This window comes from Ochotona curzoniae, unplaced genomic scaffold, assembly GCF_017591425.1.
Source record: "Ochotona curzoniae isolate NIBS_2020 unplaced genomic scaffold, NIBS_Ocur_1.0 scaffold_4701, whole genome shotgun sequence".
Taxonomy (NCBI): Eukaryota; Metazoa; Chordata; class Mammalia; order Lagomorpha; family Ochotonidae; genus Ochotona; species Ochotona curzoniae.
Window position 1 is genome coordinate 43072554 of NW_024467122.1, and position 23484 is coordinate 43096037.

The window sequence follows — 23484 nt, forward strand, 5'->3', positions numbered from 1 at the left end:
CTTCTGTTTGTTGATGTACCCTCAAGTGCCTATAGCTGCCAGGGACTGGGTCAGACTGAAACTAGCAGCCAGAAACTCTGAGTCTCTGAATTGGGTGGCAGGGCATCCTTATCCGCTGCTTCCCCCGGGCACGAAGCAGGACGAAGCAGAGATGGAGGCAGCTCTTACTCCCAGGCCGTCCGCCGTGGGGTGTGAACACCACCAGCACCAGCTGAAATTGCTGCAACAAAATGCCCACCCTTGCTTTTCGTCTTTATGAAAGACCAATGTGTAAAGACAAATATAACAGTAATTTAAGAAAACAATAAGTGAAGTAAAATGACTCAGGGTCATGACTCATTGACAACATATATGCAAATGTATCTTTCCCTTAGTTTTTACTTTTACAAAAGAATACAGATTTAGAAAGGGAAAGATATGGGTGCTGATGAGATGGATTAACTAAGAAGCTATGACTTATTAGCCCTCACCCAGGAGCAACTCTGCTTTAGACCTGTAATCAAAAATGCTGGGCGATTCTGGGTGACAACTTACAGTTGACTTTGTGGAGTCCCCAGGGACTAGTGACCTGATTGGATGAGATCTGTATTCTCTTGTGGAATGGCAGGCCAACAATCAACTTTCATCAGTACCTCTGTGCTATGGCATTTTTCTTCTCTGCCCTTCTAGCAGATTCTTTGATTCTCTTATTTCCGGTAATTTGGATGCATAAATTAGAGCTTATAGAAATTGCTTTCTGGTTAATACTATTGTAGGGCTAATGAGTAAGAATAAAACATTAACTCTATTGACTAACGTATCTGCAGGACAGTGCCTCTCAGCAGTCCTCAGCACCCAGATATCTATACTTTCAATCACAGTTCATTTTGGATGGGGCCAAATGAGGGGGACAGGGGCTTTTCTTTCCTGGTCCAGGTAGGAGATCCAATCACTTGTCCAGAAAGGTAAGTACCCAGTGCTGGGCTAATAGCACTCTCTTGGCACTGTATTTTATGGTTCAGGAAATGATGTTGGGAATAATTACTGGTGGACTTCAACAACTAAAGTGTAAATCCATCAAATGCCATGACTTTGCCTTAGCATCTTGTCTCCAGAGACTCATGTTTGAAAGAGAGGACACTAAATATTCATGGTTTCCTAACTGGGAAAATATGGCTATTACTTTTTTAAAGCCTGTCCTTTCTTGAATTTATTTTAGGAGCTGAAAATACGCTGGCAACATACACAAAGTTTTAGAGGGAAGCAAAAGAAAACAAAAACAGCTGCTGCTACTCTGAGCCTACATTAAGATATTACCCGGGAGGCATAAAGTGATACGCACATGTGGAGTTCAGTTCCTTAATGGAATTTCCAGTGCCATCTTGATATGTTGAGTTTATATATTTGGGAAACACACAAGACTGTTTACCAAGAAAATTATGGGCAATTATTACTGTGAGAGCAAATGGGGTTGTTAAGTACCTAAAACAATAATTGCTGGGAATCTACTGGAATACATCTAAAGGGTTTCCTGGTACTCTGAGGGGTTTGGATTAGCAGAATAGGATGGAACTCCAGGAAGTTCTACAGGTAAACACATTGGTTCTTTTTACTGTTCAGCAACTGAGATGAGCAGAGGACTAAAGTGTAATGATAGAATAGAACTTGCTCACAATCACCTCTGAATTAATAGGAGAAGTCAAACTCCCTGATTCATAAGCTAGGACAGAGGGGAAATGCACTGGTACCTGCAATGCGCTTCATCCAGGAGGCCTCGTCGATGCCCAGGTTGTTGTTGATGATTTTCAAGATGTTACCCAGGATGAGGCTGAGATGTTCGGAGGTGACCTTGCTGCAGCAGGGTCCTGTACTTGTGTGCAGGTTCTCAGGGCCCCGCTCCCACCAGTAGGACAGGTAGTTGCATAGCATGGGCAAGATCACCTCAATCACATGGGGCATCTCTGTGTAGCGTGCCCCTGACTCAGCCAGGTCATTGATTTCCTTCATTAGGCCGTCCAGCTGGGGGATGTCAGGGCACATCTCTTCCACTGTGTCTGGCATCCCCAGAACTGACCAAAAGAACACAGGAAGAACAGAGGCATAGTGATTCATAAGCAATGGCTGCCACCTTCTCTCCTCTGCCCCATGCTTGCTTTGGCTTGGTCATTGTCCATGCTGGTCACTTATGGGGAATGAACATATACTGCACATTTCAACAAAATAAACAAGATAACAAAGATCATGGGATGACAACAACCTGAGAATCCAGAAAGAGCTGAACAACCAAAACAATTTTACATGGACATTTCAGAGTAAATACATAAAAGCAGAGAAGTCAAACTTCCTACTCTGAGACTATGACCATGAATATTATCAACTGCTTTAGATGCACTGAAGTTTGTGATTATTTGCTATGAGACTACAAATGAGAAAGTTCAGGTGTGTATGAGCATGTTTAAATGTCATGCAGAGGATACATCACGATGGAAACATTTTTCCCATCCTAAGAAAAATACAGAGTTGCTGGAGGTTGCTGCTCCGGAGTCATTACAATGACCTTTAAAAGTTATTTATATATACAGTAATTGGTCCTTGAATGGAACAAACACTTGGAATTCAGAAGGTGTCTTGTGTATCAAATGCCACAAAATAACAATGAGGTGTGAGTTAGCTACTTAAAAAAAATACCCTCATCTGAGTCCTATTAGAACAGGACATAAGACTGTTAGTGGGTAATCATTACAATACAATGTCTTTTCACTTTTTAGATCAATAGTGAGATCTCCCCACTAAAGCAGAAGCATTACTTTGGAAACTTGTTACAAATACCAATTCTCAGGCCCATTCTAGACCTAAATGAAATGTAAAAATCCCAGGGGAGGGGCTCAATGATCATCAACAAGCCTGCTAAATTACTCTAGGGCAATCTGGAGTTCAAAGGCCAGTGGGTCAGTTCTAAATCAGCACCCCACCTAGTGGATCCAACCTGCGGCAGAGTTGGATCTCTATTTCAATAGAGTATGGGAGGATAGTAAACTGTCTGGTGATGGGACATTTTAGCCAACCCAATATTCTGGTTAGTAGATACTGTCACACATTATAAAGGAGTTATCTTGTTTTGAACAACTGCTGCCTAAGAGTAGTAAACCTTTTTTTCATCTTATACTCTTCAGAGGGGTAGGAAAATGCTCCAGGTTCTTACAGTGCACTGGATATATTAATATTTCTGTTGGTAAGGACCAGTGATCAACATCTGAAAGGACAAGTAGACCAAAGCCAAGATCCATCAGTTCTGTATTCTGTATTTCCGAGCCACAAGCTCACATCATTCACCACCCTACATACATTTCCTCCTCTTCTCTCCCTCAGGCCACCCAGTTTTCTATGAATGGAGGCTACCTTCTTAAAATCCACTAAGCTGTAAGTCATCCTGTGAAGAAGCCAGATTATCTAAGAATTCATGTTCATACATTCACTACTTTTCCAGAACCATAGTTAGCACTCACTTTATTGTGATTAATCTACTAATGAAAAATATGGACTCAGGGGGACTTGGACATGGAATTCCACAGTGTGTCACTGAGGAATGAAGGACTCTATCATCTTTAAGCACAAACTTGTCTCTTCTTCCTTTGGAGTATGTCATGTATTTTCCATTTATGAATATCTGAGTAGACCATGGGAAAAGTACCATGGGAAATAAGAACACTTTTCAAATAGCCCTTGAGAAGGAGAACAATGGGAGAGTCATTCTTTTTCCTCTCAACATCAATCAAAATTTTCTCATCCTCTTTGTCTCATCCACATATTGCCCTGCTCTGGAACCTCCACTAACTCGAGAGAAGATTAGCAGGATGTCTTTTTATAGGCTCTGTGGTTTCTCAAGTCACAATGGGAACAGAATAAACATGAACACCCATAATGATTCCAACTGTGCTCCATTTCTCTTCGGAGCTGGGGAACACTTGGCCTGGTGCCTTTGCCCTGCAGATGTCACATTCATTTCTCAGTCACTTCTCATGTAAGCCTGTTCTGTTGCTTAGCTCTGATGTTAGAAGCAGATTCTCTGGTTCATTTGGAATCATCAGCGTGCAGCAAACAACAAGGTTGAAAATGCATTTTCTGCTCATCTCTAAGGGGAATAAAGGTGCATCAAGGCTTGGGGGTGGTGGGGCCAGAGAAAGGTTAGCTTTCAGACATCAATGGGACATCAGAAAGGAGGCATGCCGGGGAATGTTTCTCTCAATCAGCTCTGTGAGCACTGGTTTCCACTGAAATCATATCTCAGTAAAGAATTTTTACTAGAAGGTTTACTTAAATTAGCTAGGTGATCATTTCTGGGGTAATGTGAGCCTCATGTGAAGTAACGAGAAGCAAGTGGGAACAAAACTATCATAGGTTGGCATTCTTGGATGAAATGAACAGTGGTGATGAGGAAATTATTCTTTCACCTAACTTTCTCCCTTAGGATCTCATGGAAGTCTGAAAAGTGGGACTTGAAGTAAATGGAATGGCTGAAGTCCAGCTACCCTACCTACTGGTTCTATTGACCCTGGGGCAGGTGTTTGATGCAGCAGTAGAGACTGTGATTGAGATACCTACATTCTATATCTGAGTGTCTAGGTTTGAATCCTGCTTTTGTTTCCAACTTCAGTTTCCTTCAAGGCAGCAGATGATGGCTCAAGTGCTTGGGTTTCTGCCACCAGTGTGAGACACCTGCATTAAGATTTGGGCTCTAGGTTTTGGACTGGCTCAGCACTAGCTATTGTGGGCATTTGAGGAGTGAAATCAGGATACAGAAGATTTTTGTTTGTCTCTCCAATGTTCAAATACATTTCTTAGACAGTTAAAAACAAGGTGGGAGGGAGACTGTCATTCTGGTATAGCAGATAAAGCTGCCAGCTGCAACACTGGCATTCCATTTGGGTGCACCAGTTTGCACTTCACATCTGATTCACCTCCCTGATGATGGCCTAGGAAAAGCAAAGATGGTGACTTGAGTGCTTGGTTCCCTGACACACACATGCAAGGCCCAGATGATGCTTCCAGCTGTGGCTGTGGCCTGATTCAGCCCTGGCTACTGTGGCTGCTCAGGGAATGGATGAGCATACTTAGGAGCTCTCTCTGTCTCATTCTGCATTGCAGGTAGAAAAATGAATTCTAAAAAAAGTATAAAAGATACTGATTCTGAGTAAGATGATTCTACTTTGAAATTATTTTTCAAATTTATTTTTCACTTATTTGAAAGAGAGAAGATGCAGAAGAGGAGGAGGAGAAAGTAGAAAGGAAGACGAGAGATAACTTTTATCTACTGCTTCATGACCTTAAGGTCTATAACAGCCTCTCTCCTTATCCCTATCCCAACTCTTCACCCAGGTTTGACCAGGCCAAAGCCAGAGACCTTGAAGACAATGTTAGCTTCCCATACGGATGGCAGGGATCCAAGCAGTTAGACCATCACTTGCTGCCTCCCAGGACACACCTTCACAATAAGCAGAATTGGAATTGAAACTGGGATTCCGGTGCAGGGACTCTGGTATGGAATGAGTGCTCCATATCTTAACTGTTACGCCAGTGTGCACTCTGGTTTATTATGGTTTCACATTTTCTGTAACACTGATTAGTTTAATGGTTTGGTAATTTTACTGCAGGTCGAATGAGATTGTTATACTTCCTTCTAGCTGGAGTCCAAGCTTACCGGAAGGCACTACTTCCATTTCCCTTAAGCAGGATCACATTGTTCCTGTTATGAAGGACCTACCTTCCACCTTATAGAAAGAGATTTACAAGTGGCTTTTTTTGCAACTTAGCTTTTAACTCTAGGTTGCACTAATTTAAAGTGGATACGTTCTCTGTAAAGGGCCAGTGTATAAACACTTTAGGTACTGTAAGCCAGTTGTTGTTGCCTCTATTGAATTCTGCTAGTGTGGTGCTCAACATGTGAGTACAGTTATAACCAGGAAAATTTTGTTAGCGAAGATAGGCAGGGGGCCAAATTTGTCTTATATCCATCCATGGTTATGGGCCAATCATCCTTGGAGAATTTATATTTTTACAAGAAATGGCTGTATGTATCAGTTTTATTGCAACTACAGCATTTCACCAAACTTCAAGTTTTTATTGAGATTATTAAGAATTATCCATTACTATAGTTTTAATGATTTTATGACTAAAATTCACTTTATGTGAATGAGGTTAAACATCTGTTCATTTGATTATTACTTACAGCCCTTGCCTACTTTCCTGCTGAACTAAGGGCTTTTTATTTCATTTGTTCAACTCCTCCTTTATTAGAGCAGTAAGCCTTTGATAATAAGTTAAACATATTATCTCAAAAATAAGAAAATTTTAACCTAAAGAAATTCAATTTCTCACATAATTTGAATGCCTTTTCTATGTCTTACCCTCTACAAAGATGGAAATTATGTGGTCAGCAGCCTGAGAAGGACAGCTTCTTCTTGGACTTGCAGAGGACAATTAGGTTAATAATTAGCTTATTGGTGCGAACGTGCTCCTTCTAATGCTACTCTGGAGAAGGACTAAAAAAAGTAGTAACATCGCGAGTGTGCAGGAGGAATGCAGAGGTGGAGATATCTTAGAATGGCAGAAGAGGAGACCACATTTCTTCCTCCAGTAGGATGAGATGTACAGTCCAGCTGCTACCCCTGACCTCCCAGCCCTTCCAAGACCAAGTGAAACAGTGCTGCAAGGCTGCTACTTCCCACCCCGCAGTCTTCCTGGCTGCTCCCTGCCATGGCTGACACTCCCCATGGCAAAATACTTACTAGACCTTTCCCTGGGGGTTTTAGTGTTGAAGACGGAGAGAGGATTGTAGCAGTTAAGAGTAGGCTCCAGGAAGGCCACGGGTATGGCGGCTGCCAGAGATGCCAGACATTCTCCAAGGGCAGGACGTTGCCTGGAAAGAGACGTTCATTTAGAAGTGTGACCATCTACATGCTGCTGCTTGTATGGTTGGCGCAGACCCATGTCCCAGGTGTTTCAATCCCACCCAGGTCAATCCCCCAGACGTCCCTGGGTTCGGCAAGGCTGCACGCACTCTGCCTCACCCCCATTTTTCTCCAGGCATTAGTAATAGTTCACCATGGTCTCACTACTTAGAATCTAGTTCTCAGCTGTCTAAGGCACATAATATATTGTAGAACTCTGCTGCTTTCCCCCAGCATATCTGAGAACAAGTTGAGATTGAAACTCCATGTTTTCAGCGTGTTTTGGGCTCTTCTGTGTAATTGTTCCATGTCTATTCTTTGCTACAGATATAGCCTGTGTTCACTACAGGGATTAGGTGTTAGTAGGACAAATCACCAACAAGACACGCATAACAATCATACCTTATAATGGAAGCAGATTCTAAAACACAATGCTTGATTTAAAAAATAAACTTTTAATACCTATTCTCTACTTCCATGAATTTTAGCATTCTATGTGGACTAAGTTATGGCTTTTAAGTCTTTCTGTGAAATAAGCAGACAAAAACAAAATGCCCAGCACTCTGAGTTCTCCCACTGAGAGAACTTGCGTTTTCTGGAAGAGTAACTAAAGACTGCAAATGAAAGGAATGGAATGTCACCACTGTCTGGTCAAGGCAGAGCAAGGATGGAAACAGTGCTTCCACTTTCCAGATCTGGGTTTTGCTTTGGGAATAAGTCTCTTCTATCAAAGAGACAACACAGTGACAGCGCTGAATACAAGGACCCTGTGTGGGAGATAACGTTGTTCAATTTATGTTGAATGAGAAACCAGGTCATGTTTCCATCAGCATTATCTTAGTCACTCACTGGTATTACGTAACAGATTATTAACTTGTCCTGTGCATTGTACATGTGATGTCAGTCCTCCCCAAAGGGGCTTCTTAAAGAAATAAACCAATCTGAGTTCTTGTCTATTTCAACATACAAAAATAACAAGTGGAAAATGCAGGCAATAGATCTGTAATGATGAACTAGAAGAGGTTTGCAATGTTCCAGCCTTTTTGTCACATTTTATCTTCCTTCATGACTGATCAACTCTAATTGAGTTCGAGTGCCAGTTTACACATTTGAGTATAATTGTTGAGAGTTGAGGTGTTGGCTGAGCCTTAGGGGATATTACAGAACCATCACAGACACAGGCATTAGCTAGAGCAGATGGAAACCAAGAGGTCACCCAACACTGCCCAATTCTGTCCCAACAGCAAGGCAGTCATCTCCCAGGACTCATCACTGAGATCTATACTCAAGAGTTTGTGCTAATCGCCTCTCCCTGTGACATCACCAAAAAGTTCAGCAGCACCAAGAATCCAAAATGTTAAGAAGTACTGATTTTCTGAAGGTAGATAATGAACACTTATCATAGGAAAAATAACTTGGAGAAACCATTATTAATATTTTTGATAAAGTGCATGTTAACCTTTGCTCTCAACATGAATAAAATGTTTGCTCAGTGAGTGCAGAGAAAATACAGAGCCATATTCTATTAGGAACCCTGAAGCATTGGGATAAAATAATATACTTAGGAGAGAATCAAAATGGTGAAATAGGGTAAGGACATACTTAACCAATAGCCAAGGTGAATCATTAGCCAAGGTGAAGCAGAGGGGCCACGTTCTAGGAAATAGGAGAGGACAGGCCAACGGCAGAGGGGCATGTGGAGACTGACAAACACAGAAAGCAATGAAGGCAATCATGTGGTGTTGCAGTGAACAGATACCACAGTGGCAGTCAGCCAGTGGTGAACTGAGCTCCACCAGGGGCCACAGCTCAACCAGAAGCTAGGTGGGAAGGGGAGTTCACTGGGAACCCAGGAGGTAAACCCAGACAAAGAACTACCCATCCTGCTGTTCTGTTTGATTTGACCAGGAGCAGAGATAGAGCAGTAAACCTTACAGGCAGTGCAGGAACAGGGTGGATTTCATAACCCAAACTTCCACCAGAGTTGAATCGGGTGCCATTTTGTGAAGGGAGGCAAAGGCTTTGGAACAGGACTGTGCATATGCTAAGGTGGGAATGAACTCACTTCTGACTCAGTGAATTGCAACAACATGGCATTCTACAGGTTCCACCCAATATAGGCGTGGGTATCCCTCAGGCCTAATAGCCAGCAGATCCAAAACTCCAGCAGTGGTCCATCAGGGGCCATTTTGTACAGTGATCTTCACCACAACACATGATAATCAAGCTCTTGTCAATCAGATGTAAGAAAAAGATCCTCAAATGTGAACGTGAAAAAAGTCAATTGACATAGACAGCAATGGCAATTAAATTCACAGCTGATCTCTCATAGGAAACTCTATAGGCCAGAAAAGAATGGAGCCACACATTCCAGATTCTTCAGAAAAAAAACTGTCAGTCCAGGATAACATACCCAGCAAAGCTTTTCTTTGTCTTTGAAAATGAAATAAAATTCTTCTAAAGCAAATAAAAGCTCAAAGAAAAAAATGCCTCTTCCAGACCTGCCCCACAAATGATACTTAAAAATGTTCTCTTGACAAAGAAAAGGAATAACACCCACCAAAATCAAGTTTAAATGTGAAGAACATGCCAGTAAAATAAAAACAGAAGACCAAATCAAACAATGAACAACCCATTGCAAAATGACAGGACCAAATTACCACTCACTCATATTAACCTTGACTGTGAATGGATTAGTAGACTGGATCAAAAAACAAAACCCATGTATTTGTTGCCTACAGGAGATACAGCTCACCAACAAATAACAGCAGAAACTATATCTCAGATTGATATTTTTTCTTATATTGCATTCTTCACTGACTCATAGGCCATACAGTAGCATCATTTTCTTCAAGAAGGCTCTTGATTTCCTTTTTTATTTCTTCAGTGACACATTAGTCATTCAGTAGCATGCTATTAACTTCATGGTGTTGTAAGTTTCTATTTTTCTTCCTGTTGATTTTGTATTGTGGTGTTACTTTAAACGGATTGTATAGTAACTGTATGATGGAGATGATCATATTGAGATGTGAGGATATTGTGCATTGTGCATCTCTACTGCCAGATCAAAGATAGACTCCCAATGAAACTGTTAAATATATCTTGACAATAGGATGGTGAACTCTCAGCTATTGTCCATACCCGCAATGATGGATTTATGTCTATTTATGAAGAAGTATTCTATTCTAATAATATAGGGGAAATCAGTGTAAGGGAAAGGGCTTAGGGAGGGAGTTAAGGGAAACCCCAGGACCTATGAAACTATCATAAAATAATAACAGAGAAAAATAATATACTTAGAACTAATCAAAAGATTAGAGCCACTCTCTACGTTTCTTTTAATGTATAGAAACAGACGTATTTGAGTTGGGTGATAAACATAATTATAACTGGCTTTGAAAACATTACTGGATTAAGACTATTCTTGAGAGAATTATTCTGTATGGAACTACTCTGTGATGCAAAATGAGACTGCTATACCAGAGGCAGGAAGGAGGGGACAGGTGGGTGATTTGGTAGAAAGATGTATATTTTTTGGAAATTCTATCAATTCTTCATTTAAGTCAACAAACTTATGACACAGTGATCTTTGAAAGGACAAGTAAGATACATAGGTCTTATTTCTTAGCTGCTTCTTACATTTAATTTCAGGAAACCAGTTGACGGCTTATTTGGTCATGAAAAATGCAAGGGATAACTGGAACATCAGCCCCCAACAAGCAACAATAGGCAAACTGACAGATCTTCAACCTTGTCATTTAGGTGGTTTTATTTTTTGAAATACCCCTACCAGGTCTATTTCTGAGCATAGCAGGAGCTCTTATTTAAAAAAAAAACATGACTGTGTCCTGGGGCTCACTGCAGGTGCGCCAGTGGGAAGAGATTGGGGTTAAGACCATTGATTCATGGAGACCCCATTTCCATCTAAGAAGGGCTCTACTAGGCCTTTTACCCCTATCATTTTCCTTCTCAGCACCTGTTGTTTCCAGGATCCTTCACATGAACCAAGCACAGTGATAGACAAGAGGGCAACTGTAACTTCAGATCTCGTTTGCCAATACCCTCCTTAATAATTAGGGAGGCTGGGGCCTGTGCACACCAAATCTGAGGATTCATAAGAGACCTTTCTGTTTCTCGGCTAAGTGTTCAACTTCCTCCTCCAACCACAGCAGCTAATCAGGAGAAATGCAGTATTTCCCTTCTTTTAGCTTTTTTCCCTGTATTTGAATAGCAGAGAGAGTGAGAGGAAGAGATCTTCTATCAGATGGCTCACTTCCAAATGCCACCCCCAATAGCCATGGGTGGGTAAAGGTAAACTCCAGAGACTGGAACTCAATCTGGACCTCTCATGTGTTGGCAGGGACCCAGGTACTCATGCCATCACCAGCTGTTCCCAGGCTGTGTGTCAGCAGCAAGCTGGACAAAAAACAAACTAGGAACTCAACCCAGCCCCTTCCATATCGGCTGTAAATGTTTCAAGCACATCTTAGTCACTATGTCAAATATGTCTTGCTCCCAAGAAGGAAACAAGGATTTAGTTGTGAAGCAGAAAGAAATGCCTTAGAAAGAGCATTAATGCATGCAAATCTGTGTGAAAATGAGGGTTCACAAGGGATATGATTGCAAATCTGTTCATAACTTTCAGTTGGCACAAGGAAATGCATCCAAGAAACAGATATCCCTCAACTGCCTTGGTGCTAATTTGGTCCGCTATTCCTTTTCTCTGTTTGTCCAAAGTTAAAGTCATGAGCTCCCAAAAGTGGGTTTGTGGAATGTTAGCCACAAAGGCAAGCCTTGGGAGCCAAAGACAGTTGACAGACTTCGGCACTCTATGCTGAACTCACGCAAGGGACATAGCCTGTACTCTCTGATATTAATTACTGACATATCTTAGCCTCAACAAGCTCCACAACAAGGCATTTTCTCATCTGGAGCACAGTGATGTTAATTAGCTGCCTAGCCAAGGGAGATAAACAACAGCTCACTAGCTATTGGAACAGTTCTGAAAAAGTGAAGCCCCAAACTGCCAATTAATGCTTCTGGCTGCGATATACCAGAAGGAGTAACTCTGGTCTCCGGGCCCAAGGGGGGACTCAGCTGGGCAAAGACCCTCCTAACAAGGCTTTTTGACCATTAGCAGTCCCCAGGGGACACTGTAAGTGTGGGCCAAGCATCCAGGAAGATCTACTTGAAGAGTAAATCGCTGTACATGGGTATCCTTAATTTTTCTCCCCTCCAGTTCGTGCTATGAGGTACAATGCTTTAAACATAATAGGCATTTGATTAGTAGCAACAGACTGAAGTGGGTTCAATTCATATTTCACTATTTGTCACTTGTAATTTGACAAGTGTCAGCCTTTTCCTTTTGGATCCTTTAAGTTTATTTCCTGGTGTCTGGATATCTCAACTCTCAAATTTCTGTCATGGATACAGGCAAAGATGAAGTTATCATAGAAATAAAAATAAAGCTTACAATTTTATCAGTTTCTTCCAGAACATTCCATAGGATGTTTAAGAGAAGCAATAATACACAGCAGAGAGGCAGAGTGCCTGGCAGGGAAGATCATGTTCTGTGTAGCAGTACTAGTAACCTTAGCGCTTCAGGGAACATGTGCAATGCCTGAGCAGAAAAAAATTGTCCAAGAGAACCAGGCAAGATGGAAGAAACAAATATCTTTACAGCATGCAGAGGAAACTGCTTTCCCATTTCCAATGAAAATGAGACCGAGTCATATAATCAAGTTCCAAATTCCCCTTTCTTGAGTAAACCTCATCAAATAGTCTTTCACGTATCAAAGCATCTCCAAACTAGAGAATGTAAAGAATCTCCATGATTGGTATAGTTTACTGATCCACTGCATGCTGCAACAGCATATGGGTGCTGGTCTGAGCCCTGGCTGCTCCACCTATGATCCAGCTCCCTGCTTGGTTCAAGGCCTTTGGGAGACTCAGAAGCAGCATATGGTTCCCAGCTTCAGAACTACTAGGCTCTGGCTGCTGTCAGCCACTTGGTAAATGAACCAGTAGATGAAAGATCTACCTCTATTTCTCCCACCACCCTCTATAATTCTGATTTTCAAGTAATATAATAATAGAAAAATCCACCAAACTTGTTTTAAAAAAGAATCTACATGATTAAATGCACAAAAGCCTTTATCTTTCTTGGAAATTTTTGAACATTTCACTTGTCAATGACATTCTCAGTGTCCTTTCCATAGGAAACATTCCAAGAGAAATGTCTCTTCTCTGTGTCAAAGGCATTCCTCCCCCCCACCCCCCAGACAACCCCATCACAAAGGCGTTCTGGGATCTTTGTTGCACTTTCCAGGAACAGCCAAATGAAATACTGAGTGACTTCTTTCCAATTGTACAGACATTCACTGAAAGGTGGTAGAGAAGTGGCAACTTCACTGCACTTTCCTTTATAAAGTAAGGACTAAGAGTGAGATTGGGAGGAAGTCAAGATCCATGCTGGTATTAGAGTATTGTGATGACTTCAAACCAGAGAGCATGGACCAAAGGAAGTCAAGACGCAGAAACCAAAATACACTATTCAGACCCAGAAGTGAGTGAAGATATTTTGGAAGTCAAAACGGCGAATATTTGCGGCCAAAAGATGCATTTTTGCTTGAAATCATGACAATTAAGTTTGAGCAGGCCATGGGAGACCTGGAGGACAATACATATGTAGGATCAGCTCCCACACTGCAAGGTGGCAGGGGACACAAAACAGAGAAGACTAGCCACGCAGCTGTTATTCCTAGACTGTGGACTCCTGGTCAGGAGAAACTATCAGAGGTGACACGAATAGAGGAGTGGCAAGTAGCTTGCTGTGTAGCTGCTGCCCCAAATTCTCTAAGCAAAAGACCTGTGACTACAGGATGCACCAAGAATTTCACTCATCTCTTCCCTGGACCAGCCACTGCAGGCTGTCGCTGAGGAAGCACAGCAGAGTCTGAGTGTAGATTACTAGGGCTAAAGACACTGCATGTTTAGTGAGAAAAAAGCAGTCCTGAGCCAGCTTCTCAGATTGGAAGCTGCCCGATATCCCTTCCCCATTCATTCTCCTTCAGCACACACACACTTCTCCATCTGCATTCAGTGTTCCCAGAAACCAAAGACAAATATTAGAAACATAGATCGAAGGATTACCTAGAAAAAATGCAGCTAAATTCTTTCTTATACTTTAGTGGAAAATAAACAAAAATAGAAGCGTAACATGAAGGAAAAACTCACAAATGCTAAACAGAAAAGAACAACCAACTCAAAGTCCCTAGAGAGAAAATGAGACATTGGGTAATAAGGGAAAACTCACCAAATGCACATAATTGTTCTTTCCGAATATCACATTAGAAAAAAAAACAACTACCTGTGTGACAAAACGAAACTTTCATATAATAATGGACGAGCCAAAACCGAAGATGAAGGGACACATTAGGCTCTGAGAAGTAGTACAGGGGACAGATGATTTCTAGGACATATGTTGCAGTGTAGAACTTCAATACTAAAGAAAGAGGCACAAGAATAGCCAATTTTTCCTCTCCTACCGCAGCTGTGGTCGTGTGGAAAAATGTTTCTGTCCAGAACTTGTCAGAATATAAAGAAATAACACCTACACACGTGGAAAGGCAAAAAATTAAGACCCAAGAATTTTGAAAAATATTCACTTTTCTTTAAAAAAAAAAAAACTTGTTTGAAAAGCAGAGAAGGAAGAAGGCAGGAAAAAAAAGAGAAAAGATGAGAGGAATCAACTGGCCAATTTTCTGACAGTGTTCTTGCAGGGGTGGGGAACATAATTTTTGCCAAGGGTCACATGGATATTGATTACATAGGTTATACAAAATTATCAACGTAAAGGTTAGCATGTTAGGGGCACACCTGACAGTAATTTATTCCTCCACCTGAGGTGCTGCCCCCATGTGGGCACCGTTTGAGACCCAACTGTTCCACTTTCCATCCAGCTCCCTGGGATGACCTGGGAAAGCAGGAGAGGATGGCCCAAGTCATTGGGTCTCTGCACCCATATGGGAGATCCAGAAGCTGCTCCTGGACTTTCAAGTAAAATATATACATTTTAAAAAACCAGCAAGTAATAGACTTACTCAAATTTGAGTCCCAGCTGCAGTTTTCCTTTTAGGGTCAGACCACATGATTTTGTGTGTCTGTGGGCCAGAGGCTTCCTGCTCCTGTGTACAAGCACTTCGGATAGCATCTTAACCTGAAATCCCGCAATGCTGGCCCTGAGTCAATAATTTTATACCATGGAAATGCTTCATATATAAAAGTCAAGGATGATATTCAAAATATATGCAGACTGCTTAATGATAGATGCAGTCAGTCAAAAGATAAAATAAAAAGTTAGGAATGAGAAAGTCATGGTCCAAAGGATTGGTTATGCAGTGAGTAATTTAACTACAAACTGAGGTAAACCATTCTAGGAACAGTGGTTCTAGAACAGAATGTGACTGTTCCAAAGGATTTTGCAGCACAAACAGAAGAGGGCAGAGAGGATAGGGGATAGCTATGCATGTAAGTGCAGTGAATTTGCCCAGCTTTCCCAGCAGGCAATTAGTAGGTACTATATCTAAGTAATTAATTTTTAAAATATGACTTGTGTGATAAAAAATTCAGTTATCTGTTCATTTAACAAGACATAGTTGCACAGCAATACGGATATTATGATCCCATATGTGAAAATGTGCATGTAGAAATTGTTAGGAATAGTTTACAACAAACTGATCCTAGCAGCCTGCATTAGGGACTGAATTCAGGGTTACCATGAAGGAGAAAAATAACAGTTATGTATTTTTTAAAAACCTTTTAAAATTATTATTTACTAAGCATTTCTTCTTTCATAATAGTGAAATAAAATTAACAAAAATTCCCAACTCTAGGATGTTAAGTCTTCAATTCCTCAATTATTTAGCCACTAGAGAAGTAGAGGCAGCCGCCTGGTCTTGGGTTTGGTCCAGCCCTGCTACCTCAGGAATGGGAAGAGCAAAGCAGCCGATGGGAGAGCTCCGTCTCTTTGCCTTTCAATTCTTTTTTTTTTTTTTTTTTTTTTTTTTTTTTTTAGATTTTTATTATTTTTTTTATTATTTTTTCATTGGAAAGGCGGATATACAGAGAGGAGAGACAGAGAGGAAGATCTTCCATCCGATGATTCACTCCCCAAGTGAGCGCAACGGGCCGATACTATGCCGATCCGAAGCCAGGAGCCTCTTTCGGGTCTCCCACGCAGGTGCAGGTTCCCAAAGCTTTGGGCCATCCTCGACTGCTTTCCCAGGCCACAGGCAGGGAGCTGGAAGGGAAGTGGGGCTGCCGGGATTAGAACCGGCGCCCATATGGGATCCCGGGCGTGCAAGGCGAGGACCTTTAACCACTTGCGCCACGGCGCCGGGCCCTTGCCTTTCAATTCAACCAAGCAAGAAAAAACAAGGGGAAACGTTGACCTCGGGGCTTCCCAGCATTGAATGGGACACACCCAGGGCTCTGGATACACAGCAACCCTGCAATGAACACGTGGATACACTATAAAAAGTCATAGGAAGAGCAATCTTTTGATGCCCTGACATTTCAGAGCTGACCTTTCTTTGAATTTTTTCCAAGAGAACAGGCATAAGCTTTGAGAAAAAAATGTGCAAACGCACACACACACACACACACACACACACACACACACACACACACACACACAGGTAGATACATATTTATGAATATAAACCGCAAGAATAAGAGAAGATACTGAGGAAATATCTACAAATGTTCACTGGGGAATGCACTAAATTCACTTTCCACAAATAAAATTCTGCATTAATAAAAACGTTCTCGTTACTTCTTCTGTTGGTTTGGTATAAAATATAGTAAAAAAAAAAAAAGCGTCTCCCCTCCCAGTATTTTCTATTCTTAAGTGACAAAATCATTTATTCATATTTCATATAAAACAGTAAGGAAAGCTGGGCAATTTTGAGGGCCTAAAAGCAATCAAAACCAAAACGAATTTAATCACCAGTCTTCTCAAATCATTTCTTTAAATCCAGAAATCACTTGAGAAAATGTGATTGTAAAGAAACAGACTTTTCTCCAACACTTTTTGGATATTTGCACATCATTTCAAGTCAGTCTTTTTTTTTTTTAGTTGTTTATATATTTTTATTGTTATTATTGCTTTCCATACTATGGCTTTGTAGGCACAGGCATTCCCCTCTGCACCTCCCCTACCTTCCTCCTCATCCTCTCCCCATAATTTCCCCCATATTATTATAACAATATAGTCCTTCAGCTACAGGCAAGTCTAAAATTTTGGTATTTCTTAAGGGAGCTAAACTTCCTTTTTTACTTCATTGATAAGTTGCAATTTTAATTTATACAGGCTTTAGCATTACATTGGGAACTCTGGTTGGTTGGTTGATCAAAAGGCTCATAAATAAAGGTAGCACATGAAAAAATGCTACCAAGAGGTATTTAGATGGAGGCCCTTTAAGCATGGATTAAAATCCTTCTGATTTGCTTATTGGAAGTGATAAAAACAGAAGAAAAATCTTTGCAGAAAAACAGTAAATTCAGAGTTCTTGTAAGACTCTTTTTGTTGTTGTTGTTGTTAATACTTCTGTTTATCTTTCCAATCTTTCCATGGATTAAAACAGAGTACAACACAACACAAGGCATTTGATGCTGAAAAGCCCGGGCTACCAAAGGCCTGCACTGTTGTGGGCAGATTAAAGAGGCAAATCTGGAACCCATGTACCTCTGCAAATAAGCCTGTTTGGAGTACAGATTAGTGCACAGCATTTCTGCTAGCAAGTGTGCACTTGTTCAAAACTATTGCTGATCTGACAGCTGAGAATGCCAAAGGTCCAGGGTTGTAGCACACAAATTCGTTAAACACCAAAGAAACTTCAGGTCCCTTGAGCTTCTCAGCGAGCGTTAACTGCAGGACCCTGGGAGGTTGTGTGGAAGCTGCGACTATGAAGAAACGGACTTATTTTTTACATTTTATGGTCACTAGCACCTGCTGTAGCTTTGCTATCTTGCTCCACCAGCCACACACCAGCTATTGCGACAGAGAAGTCACAGATCTCATTACACTTCTTTATGTTGCAGTGAGCATTCTGGTTTTGCTATATTGAAAAGACATTAAGTGTTTAAGAAAATTGCAAGTAGCATCTTGGAGCCTGCTTGATTCTTTCGTTCATTGGTTACCTTTCCACATAGATGTTTTTTCCTGTCCCAAGAGAGTACAGGCTGCACAGTATGTGGTAGCATGAAATCTGCACGTCACCCACTGAAACAGAGAAGAGAAGGTATTATTGCATATCAATGCTAGCTCCACTTCTCATAAACAGGAAGGGCCATGAGGAGGAAAAAATATGCACTGGCATTAGCCAGTAGCAAAAACATCTTCTCTCTTTTTTATAAACAAACATACCCTTTCCCCATCTAGTTGCTAGCCTGCTGGTTGCTGAACATGGGAGACAGAACACTGATAGAACATTCTTCAGTGAGTTACACCAGTTCACTGTGGGGTTCATGATTTGAATTGGTGTTTTACAGGGAAAGGAATGATCAATTGACCCTTCCACAATGGGGATTTCTTTATTCTAATAGGAAGAGATGTTATAGTCACATTTTATCCAGCGCCATTTTCCCTTTCTCTGGAAGGCAGAATGTAGAAAATGTGAAACCTGATAAGCTTCTGCTCATTTCCTGGGAGAACACACTTCTATTTTCTTGCTAGACGGAGTGAAATGCATTAACTGTGTACTAAATTCTCTGCTGGATGTATTTCCAAAAGGCAACTAAATGGTATCATGGTTTCATCATGTTCCTGAAGGCAAGGCACGATCTGCTTAGAGACTTGTAGAGCTTCATCTGCAAGCTATGTGACTCTAGCTTTGCTTGGAACTCACACTAAGGCCGGGTCACCTATACTATCCAAACTGATTTAGGATTTTATTGCACTGCTCCCATGCCACAGGATACTGAAGTTGCATGTTCCCTCAATGTAAATAACGGATTTTCAGTTGCCTAGGGAAGAGGATGACGCTAGTTATTGACAACTGGCTAACTTAAATCATGCCCCAGAATTTAAAGTACAAAACCAGAGCTTGGTGTCAGATATCTGTGAACGGGGACTGAGTGTGTTCAACGAAGACTAAAATGAAACTGATTTTGGCCTCTCTCTGAAGTTCAGATAATGGAAATGTGAGGATCTTTCCTTTGCTTCTGGTGTCCAATGAATAAATTAAGGCTTAGCAGGAAAAGTAGAAACTGAAAGGTCCTAGGAGCCAACCTCTATCTCCCACTGTGCTACTTAGATAACATTTTTAAATTAAGCAGAAGCAGAAGAACTGAGCATTTGACTAGCAGGTAGAAATTCCATTCCACAATAAAAGTAAGAAAGGATCAAATGTTATATATTCAAACTAGGGGATTTATTTCACTCAGGGTTCTTTGCTTCATTTTTTTTTTTTCTTAATCTAAGAGGGAAAAAGCATGAAGCTCTGTGCTCTGCCCTCAGCTTAACCTCAGTGTATAAGCCAAAGCTTCCTCTGAGTGGCTGTGTACACATACAGCTATACCAATGGCAGTGACACTCACAGAGCAGGTCCACCCCAAACTGATGCTGAGCCACGTGCTCGAAGATGGAGGTTAGGATGGGGAGCAGAGCCACTGTAGTGTAGTTAATATTCTGAGACACGCCTTTAATCTGCGTTCTGGAATGGGTAAACTTGCCCAGCTTCAGATTTTCTGAAGTCTTCTCTAAGTCCTCTGCGGCATTTTCAAAGAACGCTCGTAGCCCAGCCTTCACCAGCTCTGAGCCGGACTTCATGACAGTCCTGAAAGCAAACAATGTTCAAAACTGGATGCATAATCCCAACATTTGACCACCTTGCCCCCCGTCTCCTCTCCCTGTAACTGGCAGGGCAATGTGGGCAACATTTGGCCTTGTAGTCATCCAATGGCACTGTGCCATGAGAAAATGGGGAGAGAAATTAATTTGCAGACAAAAAATATGCTGGGTCAAACAATCCCAAAGTGGCTAGCAACTAGACACTGTGCTCATTTTGAGGAATTACTGCACAGCTCTTCAGTACATGTACAGAACAATTGAGAATGAAGCTGTGACTGGTTGCCTGCTTGCTGTAGAACATTGCAACTGGCTGTAGCCAGTTAAAACTCAATTACAGGGATGGGTGGTTAGCTTACTCCAGAGAAGTAACTTTCATAAGCTAGAAATATGAACTCTTTATGTAGGATGAGACAAGAGATTCAGATTGCAGGGATGTCCTAGGTTGGAGGAGGGGAGAGAAGGAGACTGTTGACATTTTTATGATAGCTTAAAAAAAAAAAAACCAGCTTGGTCAGAACACCGTGGTTGCCAACCAGTGAAATGTGGCCTGCAGAACTGGAGATTGCTATGGGCACCTGAGACCTTCCTCCAAGACTACTGCATAAAACAGAAGTGGAGTGAGACTCAAAAGCAATCCACAGTTTCGCTGTAGCCCAACCATAAGAAAGTCACAGACTGACTTCAAGGGCAGATGCCTTTTTATTTTTACCAGCTTCCCAAGAGACATTCTGCCTATCTGGTCAACAGCAACTAGGGAATGAGGTCCGTGGGGGTCTATCTTCCTGACGTTCTAGATGCAGATTTGTCAGGAATGATCACTAAGCCACTGTTTGCTTTAAAATATTAACAGCAGACTATAATTCCTCCTAAAGCTTCCAAGGGTTCTGTCAGTGAAGATGCTTCAGCCCCACTGCAAGGGACTTCAGTCACCTGGGATGGTCCAGCCTGATCCTACAGACTCTGAGTTATCCTCGTGTCTCTACAACACAAGCTGCTCTCAGAAATGCTACCGTTAGAGGTTCCGGAATCCTTTCGTGTGGTTGGACCTGCCCTGAGACTTTCATCTTGGCAGTACTCTCAGGTAGGTGCCTGTCTTGGGAGGCATATTCTTCGAGTCTCACAGACCCTCCTTACTCTGTATATAAGACACCATCTGCTCAGTTGGCTTCACTATTTCTCCTTTAAGTTTCCTCCTTTATGTCAATACCAGAAGCGCTTTCAAGTACTAATGTTCAAATGTATGGTTCCCTGATTAGTAATATTCCTCCCCGCCCCCCAGCACCTTGGACTCCATGGCCATCCTTGTCCCTGATCTTCTGGGAACTAGATCTTACCATATTTTTCCTTCCTTGGTTATTTTGACCTCAGAGTGATACTGTCCATTTTTTCCAGAATGTTTATGGTCTGTCTCCACCCCATTGGGCAAATCTTTTTTATTTGAGAGGCACAGAGCGCTCTCATCTGCCGGTTTATTCTCCACACATCTGCAATGACCAGGACTTGACCAGGGCTGAAGTTGGAAGGTGAGAACCCCACCAAGGTTTCCTCTGTGAGCAGCAGGAACCCACCCACTGCTGCCTCATAGGAAGTGTATTAGCAGGAAGCCGGAAGCCAGAGGCAGAACCGAACCCAGGTACTCTGAAGGGGATGCAGCATCTTAACCGGGAGGCTACATACCCTACCTGTAACTCCTTTTGTTGTGGAGAATTAGGTATGAAGTGCTACATTCCCACATGATATACTTCATCTTTGGAAAAATGAATTGACCAAATGTCCAACCTATAGCTTCTAGAATATGATATGACATAGGCTCTGTACCAGGTGAACTGGAAGCAGAGTACTAATTTTCTCCTTGTCCTGTTTCCCCTCTAGTTCAACTCCAGTAATGACTTGTCTTCAGTACAGCTATCAGCGAGATGTAGGACTCAAAGAAGGGGTCTTGAGAAATGATCAGAAAAACAAAACAAAACAAAACAAAACAAACTGGGCAGACTCACCTTGTGTCAAGCGTCTGTGCTAAGATGTGAAGACAGCTCACCATTGTAGTAGAATCACTCCCTAGAACAGGAAATACCACCTGTGATTCCTTGAGCCACCCCACCTTTCTTTCAAATGCAGTCTTCTCAGTATGCACCAACTGCAGCTTAGCATAATTAACTACCAGCGCACCAGTGCCAGGCCTGTATTTGGGGACAATGCATTTATCTCCAGTCTGACACGGCCTCTGCTTAGAGATGGATGCCAGAGGCAGAGTCTGAAACACTCATTGGTGTGGAAAATCAGAGCTGTTAAAGGGGTAGAGAGGTCATTTATCATGCTTCAGACCAATTTTCTGTGGCAAATGCAGGTGACACCTTAGTCCCCAAGGCTCAGGTTGTCTGAAGGAGCCACAAATAAAGGCAAAATACAAGCAGGGGATAATTACAGGGAGAAGTACAGCCTTCAGCACTTACCGAAAAGGGAAATTCTGTGTCTGACAAGAGCAGCAAGTTTGCAGAATAGGCTGAAGCAGGAAAAAAAATTAACAATTCAGAGAGTCATGGAGGCTCAAGAAGTACTTTCCCCCGTTTCCCCACAGCACCAGTTGGCGTCATAGGAAGCTGTGCTATGTTCCTCTCAAAGAATCTTTTGGACTGTACTCAGGAAAATGTGAGGGTCATCCTATCCTGCTGGGGAATCTCAAAAGTAGCTTGCAGGCAGCTCCAGCTTCCTGAAAGCAATATTTTAGCAATACATAGAATATTTTACAGTGATCCAGTGCAAATTATCTGTTGCTATGGAGAACCATGTGTGGAAATGTTCATCTTCAATGTTTGGGAAAAAAAAAGAACATTGAAAGAAAGCATGTTACAATGGGTTATACACCATTTTGTAGCCATCAATTGGAGCTGTAAAACCAGTAGGAGGCTGTTCAAAAGTTGGGTTGGAAAAAATGCTAATGGTTCAGGTATGGGGTAGGACACATTTTAGGGGAGATATTTTTCTGTCTCATCTCATTAGCTATGGGCCTGACTAGGTTGCTGTCCCAGTTGGGTTGTGGGACACCTTGACCTTTTCTTTTCACCTACATTTTCTATCATGAGACCCTCTAAAGGTTCAGCCATGTCTCATTGCTTGACCTCTCCACAGAGGGTCTTGTATAGTTATAAAGGAGCTGTCTCAATGCTTCTGAACAAGCTGCAGACAGACCCCAGCTGGTGTGCTATGGCTATCATGAGACCTGTGCTGCTGGTTCTCCAGGGAGGAAATTCCTAGAGTCATGATATAATCTGACCCAAGCATGGCTAGACAAGAACTTACCAATTCCTTCAGAAAGTACCGGAACAGAAAGAAGCAAAGCAGAAAAAACAAAACCAAAACCAAAACAAACAAACAAAACAACCAAACCAAACACCTGTGTATAGGCCATGGGCTCTCCATTAGTGAGAATGAGCTGAACTCACTCCCAGCCTCTCACTCATAACTTGCCATGGTTCTTTCTCCTTGACTCACATAGGGCAGTGCCTTGTTTAGGACAATGAAAAAGGAGAAGAAACACATCGTAAAGGTTGGTGGGGATGACAACTTGCTCATCTTTAGATTTTTTTCGCCTTAATGCCCTGGCTGGCTCCTTCTACACTATTGTCCACTAGAAAAATCACAGCCAAAGTCCCCATGGTTTGTCATTAAATCTTGCATGGAAATTGTTTAGAACCCCCTAGGCTC

General features: G+C 41.8%; 1 protein-coding gene across 3 annotated transcripts in view; it reads right to left on the bottom strand.

The window, feature by feature from the left end:
- The window catches only part of RYR3 (ryanodine receptor 3), a 507269-nt gene that overhangs the window by 58478 nt on the left and 425307 nt on the right, over positions 1-23484 (bottom strand). For all 3 annotated transcript variants that reach the window (XM_040969180.1, XM_040969181.1, XM_040969179.1), the window contains exons 61-66: positions 22233-22282; positions 21777-21837; positions 19527-19765; positions 18129-18210; positions 6765-6895; positions 1728-2048 (exon numbers count right to left, since the gene is read on the bottom strand). In XM_040969180.1, the coding sequence (XP_040825114.1) occupies positions 1728-2048; positions 6765-6895; positions 18129-18210; positions 19527-19765; positions 21777-21837; positions 22233-22282 (884 nt within the window). The remainder of the gene's footprint in view (positions 1-1727; positions 2049-6764; positions 6896-18128; positions 18211-19526; positions 19766-21776; positions 21838-22232; positions 22283-23484) is intronic.